Below are 12,500 nucleotides of genomic sequence, written 5' to 3' on the forward strand. Positions count from 1 at the left end.
GTGTAGCAGTTGACACTTAAAAGCAGAACTAATTTTAACAATGGGCTTATGAAATGACTTGGAATATATATATATTTATTTATCATTTTGGAAGTAAATTGTATTCCCCAATCATTCCAAGTGCCCCCTGCAAGCTGCTCAAGTACCCCTAGGGGTACACGTACCCCTGGTTGGGAATCACTGCTTCAGACCATGCTGTACCTTTAACAATGAGGTCCACCTCCTCGTATTTGTTCTGTCCCACGTCACCACAGAACATCCTGCCTCGCCCCTGGCCCGTAGCAGAGTCTCCACGGTCGATGGAGCAACGCCACATGTTACGCACTCCATAAGCATAGATCTCTATAAAGAAAGAAAGATGTGATGTCATCTGGGCGTTGCGTTTTTCAGGTGGCAAATGCTTTGAATTGTGAAACATCAATAAACATGTCATTTTTTGCCCCAAGGCATGTTTTTCCCTTTAAAACAATGCCGAGAGGACATCCACTTTGATTTCCTGATTCATTTTCCCTCAATAAAGCCTCAATGTAGCTCACACTGAACTTCATCTGACGTGTTACTGTAGCTCACACTGAACTTCATCTGATGTGTTACTGTAGCTCACACTGAACTTCATCTGACGTGTTACTGTAGCTCACACTGAACTTCATCTGACGTGTTACTGTAGCTCACACTGAACTTCATCTGACGTGTTACTTGATATAAATTACATTACACCCTGATTATTTGGTCAATATAGGATGTTGTAGCTTTTTTGTTGTGTGTGCCAAACCTGGCAGTGATTCCCTCTCCCCCAGGAATGGGTTATCGGAGGGAATGCTGTAGGGGGCGCCATCATCGTTGTTGTCAACATCAATACGCAGCGCCTTGCCAAGGAGGGTGGACCTAGAGTCAACACAGACAGAAGGTAGATGAGAGCGAGTGTCAGAGGCAGTGAGACAGAGAGGTGAGTGAGTGACTGTTATGCATGACACAGACTGCCATGATGTCAGTGGATTTGACCTGAATCTTTCATCCTTTCCCTTTTAATCCTAATTTCCTTTTAATCTCTCTCTTCAGTGTCCCCTCACTTTCCCTCAAGTCCTCCTCTCCCCCCACTTTCCTCACAGTCTCTCCCTGACATCTTTTCAACTCCTTTCTCCCTATTCTCCCTTCTCTCTCTCTCTACCCCTCTCTCCCTCTTTCCATCTCTCTTTCTCTCCCTCTCTCTCTACCCCTCTTTCCATCTCTCTCTCCCTCCCTCTCTCTGCTCTCTCTCTACCCCTCTCTCCCTCTTTCCATCCCATCTCTCTCCCTCTCTTCTCTCTCTCTACCCCTCTCTCCCTCTTTCCACCCCCATCTCCCTCCCTCTCTCTTCTCTCTCTCTACCCCTCTCTCCCTCTTTCCATCCCATCTCCCTCCCTCTCTCTTCTCTCTCTCTACCCCTCTCTCCCTCTTTCCATCCCATCTCTCTCCCTCTCTTCTCTCTCTCTACCCCTCTCTCCCTCTTTCCATTCCCATCTCTCTCTCTTCTCACTATCCCTCTTTCCCCCTTTCCATCCACATCTCTCTCTATCTCTCTCCCTCCCTCTCTCTTCTCCCTCCCTCTCTCTTCTCCCTCCCTCTCTCTCTCTCTCTTCTCTCTCTCCCCTCCACATACCAGTGTGTGGCAGGCTGCAGTGTGTAGTGTCAATATTAGATTTGGCAGAATGCAGCCTCCCTCATCCCCACCACGGCTAATACAGCATGTCAACAAAACCTCTCATCTCTCCCCCCCTCAGAAAGCAGGGTCAGCCTGCCTCCTAGCTGTAGGCTACCTCTTTCTTTCTGTGTGTCTTGTGGTGCTGTGTGTATGTGTACAGTAGGCTATCAATGGTTGATTCTGCACATCAATCTCCTACTACAGTACAAGTGCAAGACAAATGTAGACTCAAAGTAGCATGATTAGAATGTAGTCACAGTTTTGACTGGCTTGGTTACAGAGAGTCTGCTTTCCATGCCAGGCCGAACAACAACATGAAACCGTTTGGTGTCAAGACGGACACTCTGCAGCCTCGACTGCACCATGCCAAAGCACAGTCCAGACTGTGGGCAGTGGTGGCCCAATGGTTAGAGAAGCGAGCCGGTGACCGGAAGGTCGTCGGTTCAATCCCCGGGACCGGCAGGATAAATCTGGGTGGGGGAAAGTGAAAAGGCAGCTCTTGCCCCTCCCTCATTACCACCACTGAGGTGCCCTTGAGCAAGGCCCCTTAACCCCCAACCGCTCCAGTGGAGCTGCTCGGTGGCCAGCAGATCAGACTGTGGTTGTACTGGTCAGCTTCCAGGTGTGAATGTGTGTGTGAATGTCAACAGGGCGCTCCTGAAAAAGAGAGCATTACTCTCAGTGAGACTCCCCCTGTATAAAAAGAAAGGTAAAAAAAAAAAAGAGAGAGAGAGAGAGACTCCAGGCTGGACCCAACAGCAGACAAACCCACAAGATTAGCATGATGTTATTTGTGAAGAAATGCTAAACTTAGACTGATCTGTTTTTCTTTATTCAATTAACGATTCATACAAACACATTTTTCTTCCCCTGGCACTTGCAAAATTATCCACATTATTTTTGAATGCCCCACTGTACAAATAATTGTGGGTACAAGTTCCGGTTTAACGTGACTTATTGTTGCAGCTTGCCATTTCCTTTGTTATACTCTGGCTGCAGACCCGAATTATAAACCGGAAACTGGAGTACGTTATAAAAGTTATAAATATACGTCACGTTATAAACAACTAACGAACGCTGGGGGTCCGTATGGAAACAGTGTTACTCGAAATGGTTAAAAGTTCAATCAATTTGGTCATTTAGTGGCGTTTTACTGCCATGTAACATAGCTAGCTAGCCGCTAACATTACACACAGTAGGCTGCGCACTGCGCTCTTAAAGGGATATTTATCGACGAGATTTCTGCCAAGCTGGACCTGATTAGTGATTTGCTCCGTTTGCCCAGACGGGTGTCAAGCTGTCAGCAACAAGGCTGGGAGGATCACACCGGAAGAAAAACGCATAGACATCGTGGCCGCTCGAAATACGGTGGATAGGAAAAAGTTTCTACTTTACACCGATAGCTCATAAAAAAATGGCTTGTTCTGATGACTTTTGAGTGCCAATGACTGTGACACACAGTAGCAGCTCTGTCAGAGGAGCGGCTACACTGATGCTGCTCGGTCACAATTGACACGACTGCAAGAATTCCGATGGGGCCGATGGGGCCCACTCCCTGTATTGGGTTGTGGGTAATGTTGATTCTGAAGGGGTCAGTCAGTCATGTCTCATGTGGGCCCCTCAGTGTGGCTGTACTGCCCAACTCTCAGCCCCTGAAGGTCCACATCGCTCTGTGCTGCGGAGTTTGTTATGCTGGACAGGCTGCCTGTTAAACTCACACATCAAACATGTGTTATGATTACTTAGTAACCAGGACAGATAGTCAACTTAAGAGATGGATGAAGTACACAGCAGAAAAAAAGCAACATATTGCAGTAATATATCTCAATAAGGTGGCTGGGCCTTTCGCTCCGCGCGGCACATGTTTGCTCAGCCGCGTTGAGCAATGAAGCATGCGAGAGGCACGCTAGAAATGAGCGTGTGATATTTCTAGTTACGTATAATGAAGAAGAAGAAGAAGGTTGAGCCACCCTTTTTTTCTTAACATGAGGAAGTAAATGGATACAGTTTTTCCATTTGATATCATAGTCATATTATGAGATTTGTCCTATTATTTGTCAGCCCCTCACACATTGTGTGAATGAATAGTGGTATTTATATTTCCCACCTCTTTCTCCTGAGACTAATTTGAGGGGCGGCTGTGGCTCCGGAGGTAGAGAGGGGTCGTCCACTAATCAGAAGGTCGGTGGTTCGATCCCCGGCTCCTCCACTCCGCATGTCGAAGTGTCCTTGGGCAAGACACTGAACCCCGAATTGCTCCCGATGGCTGTGCCAGCACCCTGCGTGGCAGCTGGCCGCCTTCGGTGTGTGAATGGGTGAATGTAGGCACATTGTAAAGCGCTTTGGATAAAAGCGCTATATAAATGCAGCCATTGTGGGTCGATCAAATGTGACAGCCAATCAAGTTTAAAGTTAAAATGGAGAATGACAGTTAGATAGTCAGATAGCTGATACACTAGCACACCCCCAAGAAAGTTGTATCCTTAGAGACATGGAAAAGAGGTTTGCCCTTTATTGCAGTGAGTGCAGTATGGAAAGTAACCAAATCACTCAAAATCTCAAAAAACCTGAAAAACCCGTTTTCCACCTACTTTTGGTGCATCGCCAACAATGTGTAGCAGCGACATGTCATGGGCTCTCCCAGTCCCTCACTGAAAAGCATCGCAGCAGCATGGTGATGCCAGCACCATGTGTCACAGGTGGAATGGTGTTGGATGGGTAATGAGCTGTGCCTGGTTTCTGCCAGAGGTGGTGCTATACAGATCGGTTTTCATTTCAACAGGCCACAAAATCTTTTGCTGAGTGCTGTCAGTACAGTCTTGTACAGTACGTGCCAGACAGAACAGTATACTAGAAGGGATGAGTGGGATGCTGCCAGCCAGGGTATCTTATAGCCGAGGGCTGTGTGGGATAATAACTAGTATTTTAAAAGCCATCATTCATAGTTTCCACTGTTATTTCTCAGGAATCTCCCTTTTTTTCCACTTTATGTTCTCTATGATTGCAATCCTTTCCAATCAACTTGAATTAGCTGGAATATGTTCTTCATACTCTCAACTCATCCTTGGCAGATATGCTAGTATCATCTGGTCCTAACTACTCTGGTATTCTGTGAAATGTTTTTATGTAGCCAACAACTCTGCATCAAATGATGAGGTTGGTTAGGCGCCACCTTAATTTTCAGTAATCATTCAGAAGTACAGTACAGTTTATCGCATTGGGGTGAGCCATTTCAACTGACACGTGGAATAAACAACTGACACTGCTTGCATTTTCATCTGCTAACCAGTTAGCAAAAGCTGAAGCTGAAGCTTTGAGCAGAGTATGAAAGTTTGTTTGTTTGTGCATGACACTTTTTGTAATGAGAATTACGGTATTCACTGTTTAGGTGGTGCAGGAACCCAAAAGCCCTACATTCATGTACCGGTAAGTGAAATACAGTGTGCACTCGTACACCAGGCAGTACGGTAGAAGTCATGAACATGGACCGTTTTCCTTTCATTACACTCACTTGTTCTGAGAATTGCCAAACTTTCCAAAGGGATCTCCGGCACGCCCACCATCACCAATGAAGATGTAGAGATAACCATCATGGCCAAAGAGAAGCTGTCCTCCGTTATGATTGGATGCCGGCTCCACCACCTCCAAGAGGGTTCTAAAGCAAGAGAGATAGGGCGATGATAGAGGTGGATGAATATACACACCACACACACGCATGCACTACACACACACACACACACACACACACATGCGCGCACGCGCGCACGCACGCTAGGGCTGTGAATCTTCACTGGCCTCACGATTCGATTCGATTACGATTAATCTGTCAACGATTCGATTCGATTAAACGATGCATCACGATGCATCGCGATGCATCTTAAATCGATGCATCACTTTTTCCGCAATACATGATTTATTTTTTCTCACTTTCTTTTTTCTCACTGTGTGGCTACTTTTAAAATAAAAGTGCATTTGGAATTGCATTGTATTATGATCCATAATTAAAATAAACAACTGCATGTACTTACATTCTATTTTATTTGATTATAATTTTTTTTTTTTTTTTAATAAGCGATTTTTGATATTTGTTAATCGATGCAGAATCGTGCACGTCCGCATCGCGATGCATCTTATAATCGATTATTTTTGACACCCCTAACGCACGCACGCACGCACACACACACACACACACACACACACACACACACACACACACACACGCACACACGCACACACGCACACACACACACACACAGTTCACCCACATGCATGCACAGCAAGCACATGTGAGCATGAAGATATATACAGTAGTTTCCATCTCCGTCTCCACTCCTTAACTCCCACCTCACCTCTCAGAGGGGTGGTCTCACCTCTTAGAGGGGTGGTCTCACCTCTCAGAGGAGTGGTCTCACCTCTCAGAGGAGTGCTCTCACCTCTCAGAGGAGTGGTCTCACCTCTCAGAGGAGTGGTCTAGCTGGTTATCATCGTCGGTTGACAGTGTGAACTCGCTGATGCGTATCCTCTCCTCCTTCTTGACAGATACAGAGTAGTAGACGTAGGCTTTTCTGACCTCGGTAAAACTATGTAGAGGAAGAAAGCTGGTTACTGATGTAAATGTCTAAGGCAGCCATATATTTACAGTGTATACAGTATACAGTGCATGCATGTGGAGGAAGACACAATGGGTTGCCAGAGCAGAGCCAGCAAGGGCTTCGATGACCATGTAATGCATACCAATATGCTGCAAAAATGGGTATGGAAAACGGGTATAGTTTGAATTAGCTACAGTAAATATTGTGCTACAGCACAACTGGCATTTGTTTGCGGCATATCCTGTTATTTGTTGAATAAACATTAGTGCATAGCTGCTGGCCTAGTTAACCCAAATACTTTAAGTTAAGTTACTTAAAGAATGGCTTTACCGATAATCAACCCACTTTGTATAATCCCGGTAATATAAGCACATGGGCAGTGTTTACCTTCTCTCTGTGTTTTCCTCACCAGAAAAATCCTCCTGCAGAAACTCCGCCCCTGCCAGCTGCAAGTCATTAAGGCTCGTTAAGGCTCTTGAACTGCGCATACTTAAAAAATAGAAATAAACAATAACAGCCGCCCTCGGAGCAGATTCCACGTCTGGAGTAAAACTTCTGCAGCTCCGTTGTGACGTACAAAGTAACGCGTCACAATGGAACACTTTGCCAGAGGAGGAAATGGGAGATCTCCATGAGGAAAACAGAGAGAGAAGGTAAACACTGCTCATGTGCTTATATTACCGAGATTATTAATCATACAAAGTGGGTTGATTATCGGTAAAGCCGTCCTTGAATAGTAAATAATACTCTGAACTAGCTACTATTTAGCCACATTATTGTGATACAGTAAGCAACAGGCTGTTGCTTGCAAAATGTCAGTGAGTGCAAATCATAGGATAATGGTGAACAAAATGATTTTGAGCCCTGTGGAAAAGGTCTCTCTTCATAAGCCCAATATAAGAAGTATGATTGTTAAAGAAGTATGAACCTGGGATGGAGGGCCATGCAGAGAAAGCCCCTCTCGTCCCCGGCCCACGGCGAGGTGAGCACGGCTTCGGTGAGGTTGAGGAAGGGCCGGTCCACCCTGGAGCCGTTGGGCAGGTAAACCCACACGAAGCCCAGCTGCTCAGCCACAAAGAAGCGGTGCGTCCCGTCGTCGGCGTGGATCATGGCCACGGGGTTACGCAGCCCGTTGGCCACCTCCTGCAGGCACAGCTCCAGACAGCCTTCAGCATCCTCACGCACCAAGCCCAGGTTAGCATTTAGCTCTGGGGAGGGGAGAGGGGATGATGCACAGGGAGAGGAGAGAAGAGTTGGCGGCAATGGCCCTGCATCAGATCCAGATATTCACCCAAGCATTTCTATTCTGTTCATTTTTTTAGGCTATTTTTTTTCTTCTTCTGTTGAACACACAACGGATTTGTCCTGTGTATGAAATGTGCTATAAATAAAGTGATCCTTGCCTTGCCTTTCGTTCTGTTTTCATTTGATTTCAGATTTTTTTTAATGTGTATACTATTTCCACAATCAGCACCTGTTGCACACCTGGCCATCCTGGAAGGGGGATCCCTCTCTGTGAGGCCCATCCCAACATTTCTTCCACTTCTTTTCCAAATGAGGTTTTCATTGGAATTTTGCCTCGTTGACCACATTTCATTTATCGGCGCAAATTAGTAGTAGTAAATAAACTTGACTTGTGTGTGTGTGTGTGTGTGTGTGTGCGTGCCGTGCATGCGTGTGCGACTGTGCGTGTGTGCGCTGGACCGCTGGTGGACACCAACCTGCATTTGTCAGTACATTAGGATAGCAGTACTGGTTGTCCTTCAGCTCCAGAAAGTCGCAGAACCTTCGGCGATCCTCTTCTATCCCAGAGGTCAGGTTGAGAAATTGGGCAAAGTTGCCAGGGTCTAACCTCCCCAAGTCCTCCACGAGCAGGCTCAGAGTGTACCGACACTGGTGCCAGAAGTCGGAGCAGTAGTCACCGCACAGGCCGGGCAGCACCCGCATAGGTGTGTTGGCATCCTCAGCATCGAACAGGTGGGCAGCGTATGGAGAACACTCCTGGTGGGGGGAAAGGAACATTTGACACCTGGACTATTGTAAATCCTATTCATAGCTTTCAAGGGGCGTTACGTGCTGCCGGGAACGCCCACCTGGCGGTCAAAAAACTTGTTCATTCCACTGCCACCCGAGTCGACTAGTTTCTCACGCTGTGTTTGTTCAGCCGTTTGTACACACGTCTTTGCGGCCAACATTTCATCAAAGGTAAGCTCAAGTAACGTTACAATAATGATTAAAATACCCCGTTAACGTTACTTGAGCTTACCTTTGATGAAATGTTGGCTGCAAAAACGTGTGTACTTTGATGGTAGAAAAAAAGCCATTTGCCCTCCCCAGCGACTGAACCACGTCTAATCGCACAAATTCACAACCTCCTCCTGTCTGAGTTTTCTTTCTCCGACGGGATTCTGTAAAAGCACAAGCCAGGCGTGTCTCCTCGTCGGTTAGTGCAACCGATAGCACAACAGGTATCCGGCATTTTGGCTGAACAAACACAGCGTGAGAAACTAGTCGAGGCGGCCAGCGGAATGAACAAGTTTTTTTTTTACCGCCAGGTGGGCGTTCCCAGCAGCACGTAACGCCCCTTGAAAGCTATGAATTGAGATCAATGTTCTATTTCACCAGGAAGGCAAATACAGAATAGATGTTAGACTTGGACAATACCTAAGTATATTTTATTAAAGCTCTATAACTCTAGATCAGGGGTCAGCCACCTTAGGCACGCCTGCCACCATTGGCCCATGGTAGCTTAACAAATGTCACACTAGCAGGAAGTGCCCTCTCATCCACAAGCCAAATGACCTCTTTCATAATCATTGGCAGTTGCGCGGTCTGTCATTTATCTAGTTTGGTTGATAGATTTCTTTCACCACCCGCATTCTGCGAAGACACACCCTACTCGACTCTGCCTCTGATTGGCTAGTAGCCTACTCTACTGTGCCTCTGGTTGGCTAGTAGCCTACTCTACTCTGCCTCTGATTGGCTAGTAGCCTACTCGTTGCCTTTTTTGGCAGAATGCGGTTGCGGGCCGGGGTGCCAGAGCGAGCTCGGTAGACGATGGCAGGAGCCGCTGTAGCTAAGAAAGCTAAAGTAAAGGTTCGGGCATCAGCCCTCGTGGACAGACAAGAGTGGCGTTTTGTGTTTCAGAAAGACCGTGATGTGTGCACTTTATGTCTTGAAAAAGTTGTTCGCTGAGCCTCAAGTGCTAAACACACACGGTTGTAAAATGTTTAAAATTTTAAAATGGCACGTCATATCAAAAAGGTTGCCGACCCCTGCTCTAAATAGATTCTTCTGCTGATTTTCTGCTCCTTAAGGCAGCTGGAGTTGCGTGAGATCAAGACCATTTTTTGGCAGCGTCAGGTTAGTACTCCTCTGGGTATTGCATTTTAAGAGGCTTTTACTGCATCACCTTTCAAAGCAATAACCTTCTTTCTATTCCACTATGTTTATGGCAGAAGTGTGTAGTCATTCCAGCACAGCTCGTAGCCACCCGTGACCTCATCATGCCAGTTCAGGCCCAGGCTATATCCAGCCTGTGTTTGAGTGCAGCTTGGTATAAATGGATCTCAGGAAGGTCCAGTCAGTTATTAAGTCACAACCACACTGTCCACACCCAGCATGGTGAGCTGCCAGCATGGGGAGGCACAACACCCAAACCATGACGTTGACTGGTTCTCCTTTAGTGCCAGATCAGCCGAACCAGTCTTTAGGGAGCAGAGCCAGCACAGCAGCAGCTATTCCATAAAACCACAGTATTGATCAGCTGAGAAGTCTAGTGTGAGCCTCTTACTAGATGATGAACCAACTGAATTAATTTGGTCAAATGTGGACTGGTGCTGGTAGCGGAGCAGACTAGCAGCCACCCTTTGGTGTCATAACACCTCCCGGCCTTTAGGATTGATGTCATGACGAGTCAGTGTCTGCAGCCCAGCGAGAGTAAACATGAGGGGAAATGTCTGGCTTTTAGGTCATTGCAGTCTAGAACATATTATTTCATCAAGTCTTGCATTTCTGAAAAGGTAGTTTGTTGAAATGGTCACATGCTACATTACTGCTTTGGCATATTTAGCCACAGCAGTAACTTGGGTATGTTCAGTTTCATTTCAATGAAGCAGAACAAGACCTAGAGGTAGAGAGTGAGGCACAGAGAGAGATGTGCTCCAACCAGCGGGGCTGGACCACCAGGTTCATCAATTACACAGATGGCAGAAGATAAGAGCATGTAGTCAGTTCAACAGATTATTTTTTAAGGTTAGGGTTAGGGTTTTCTTATTTGTGAGAGTGTCAGTGAATATGGAATAATGGTAGTTCTAAGTTCGACTCTGCTTCCACGGCTTGTTTGTGTTTGGCATGTTTAGCATGTTTGCTAACGTCATTTTCCCCACTGTGTTCTACGCTAAAGTCGCCCCGACATAGCTTGCAAAACGCATGGTACTTGCTAATGTGGCTACTAGCAAACGGGAAGGTCTCGCACCAAGTGGACTGAAATTTGGCAGCACATGACCTCTTCTTCTTGTTTCATTCGTCCTCCTCCACCGAGAGCTTGTGCGAGTGCAGTCCCCTCACATCACTGCCTCTGGGCTGGGTTGCCAGGTACCATGATGACACATATCCTACAAATCGGGAGATTAGCGCCGTGAGAGATGACCAATCGGGACTCGGAGCACAGCGGGAGAAAGGGTTGAAAATCGGGAGACTCCCGCATAAATGGGGAGTGCTGGCAGGTATGGGCCACATTGTCAGAAAGCTAAGGGGCCCGGGGGCCGCCAGTTGAATAGGCCTGCTCTGTCTTACTCTGTACGAGTGAAGCATGTCAACAAATCCACATTGTTTACATGGAAAACTCTGTTGTTCGTCTTTAAACAGTGACTGAGACGCTGTGTGTGTGTGTGTGTGTGTGTGTGTGTGTGTGTGTATGTGTGTGTGTGTGTGGAAGGGGGTACTATTTTGTTGTAGTGTGTAAATGACTCGGTGAGTTACATAATCTAACTACAACCTTAATGTCAAACACTCACAGGCGAGCATGCACACACACACACACAGACAGACACACGCACGCACGCACGCACGCACACACACAGACACACACACATGCACACACACAGGCAACACCAAGAATACTGTACATAAAATGACACATCATGCACACACAAAAATACACAAGAATCTGTACATCAATTGCACACATATTTATAGACTTCTACAGGCACACTGACAGACACGCAACGAAGATAAATCATTCCCTCCTTCATTTGTCTGTGTCAAACTAGAAGAGGCCCAGATTGTTTGTTACTGACATGATACAAAGGCAAGGCTCTGTCTTCAGGCCAGGAAGCTTCCTATTTAGGTAGCATTTCCTGGAAGTCAGAATTTTCAACGTGTGTCTCGTTCAGGAAGGGCATGTGAATCATTGATGGTACCTTGGCTTGGACTGATTTGGAAGCAAACACATCGCTTCCTTAGGCGGAGGAAATCACATGAAACAGGATACATAGACATTTACAAGCAAAAAAAAAAATCTTCTCTAGCTGAGAAGATTATTTCAGATAACTCCTTTCTCTCACATACTCTTTGCTTAAGTGTACTTACTGAGATGTCATTTTACCGATGGGAAGAAACGCTCTAACCTTGCAAGGCAACTGGATTTGCGAGATCACGATCACATGACAAATGGTGCCAGATACCGTGTATGCATTTGGTGCAGACCATCGACTGTAAATAAAATGGACGTAGCCGCCTATTGTTTTTGGACTCCCGTGTTGTCTGTCGCCATCTTGAGGTCTCGCTCGTGTGGGACCGGGGGTTTCCCAGAACTCCGCCTAGTCCGTGATCAGCAAGCTGCACGATCACTGGACAGACAACCTGTCAATCACCTCCAAAAACCCCCCCTTTTGCTTTAAAAAGTGAAATTAGCTATACATGCCAAAACCATGTTTTGGTCCAGGCTGTAAACATGCTCAATCCTGTTACAAAGTGGGGCATTCTAACATGATGGGGGTGAACGTGAACGACTCCCTTTTGTGTCCAGCCTGAAGTGGCCAGTCGAGGAACTACAGCTTTCAGGGTCACGTCCGCAGCTGTAAAACCCCCGAGCTAGCCCACTGGTTCGGACCAATCGGCGTCGAGGCAGCTAGGCCTACGGGTGGGATTTAGATGTGACGACAGCGAGAAGCGAGCCCGTGACATAGACAAATGGTTCATCCAATCACACGCCAGGTATTTTT

General features: G+C 46.5%; 1 protein-coding gene across 1 annotated transcript in view; it reads right to left on the reverse strand.

Moving 5' to 3' along the window:
• Window positions 1-12,500, reverse strand: part of LOC310776611 (HHIP-like protein 1) — a gene marked incomplete at both ends in the record, with an annotated part of 33,281 nt that overhangs the window by 12,169 nt on the left and 8,612 nt on the right. Inside the window, 6 exons of the mRNA XM_083636787.1 lie at window positions 202-342; window positions 773-885; window positions 5,193-5,336; window positions 6,136-6,261; window positions 7,202-7,481; window positions 7,995-8,274. Of these exons, the coding sequence (XP_083492913.1) occupies window positions 202-342; window positions 773-885; window positions 5,193-5,336; window positions 6,136-6,261; window positions 7,202-7,481; window positions 7,995-8,274 (1,084 nt within the window). The remainder of the gene's footprint in view (window positions 1-201; window positions 343-772; window positions 886-5,192; window positions 5,337-6,135; window positions 6,262-7,201; window positions 7,482-7,994; window positions 8,275-12,500) is intronic.

Source organism: Poromitra crassiceps (assembly GCF_964638095.1).
Source record: "Poromitra crassiceps genome assembly, chromosome: 5".
NCBI classification, from domain to species: Eukaryota; Metazoa; Chordata; class Actinopteri; order Beryciformes; family Melamphaidae; genus Poromitra; species Poromitra crassiceps.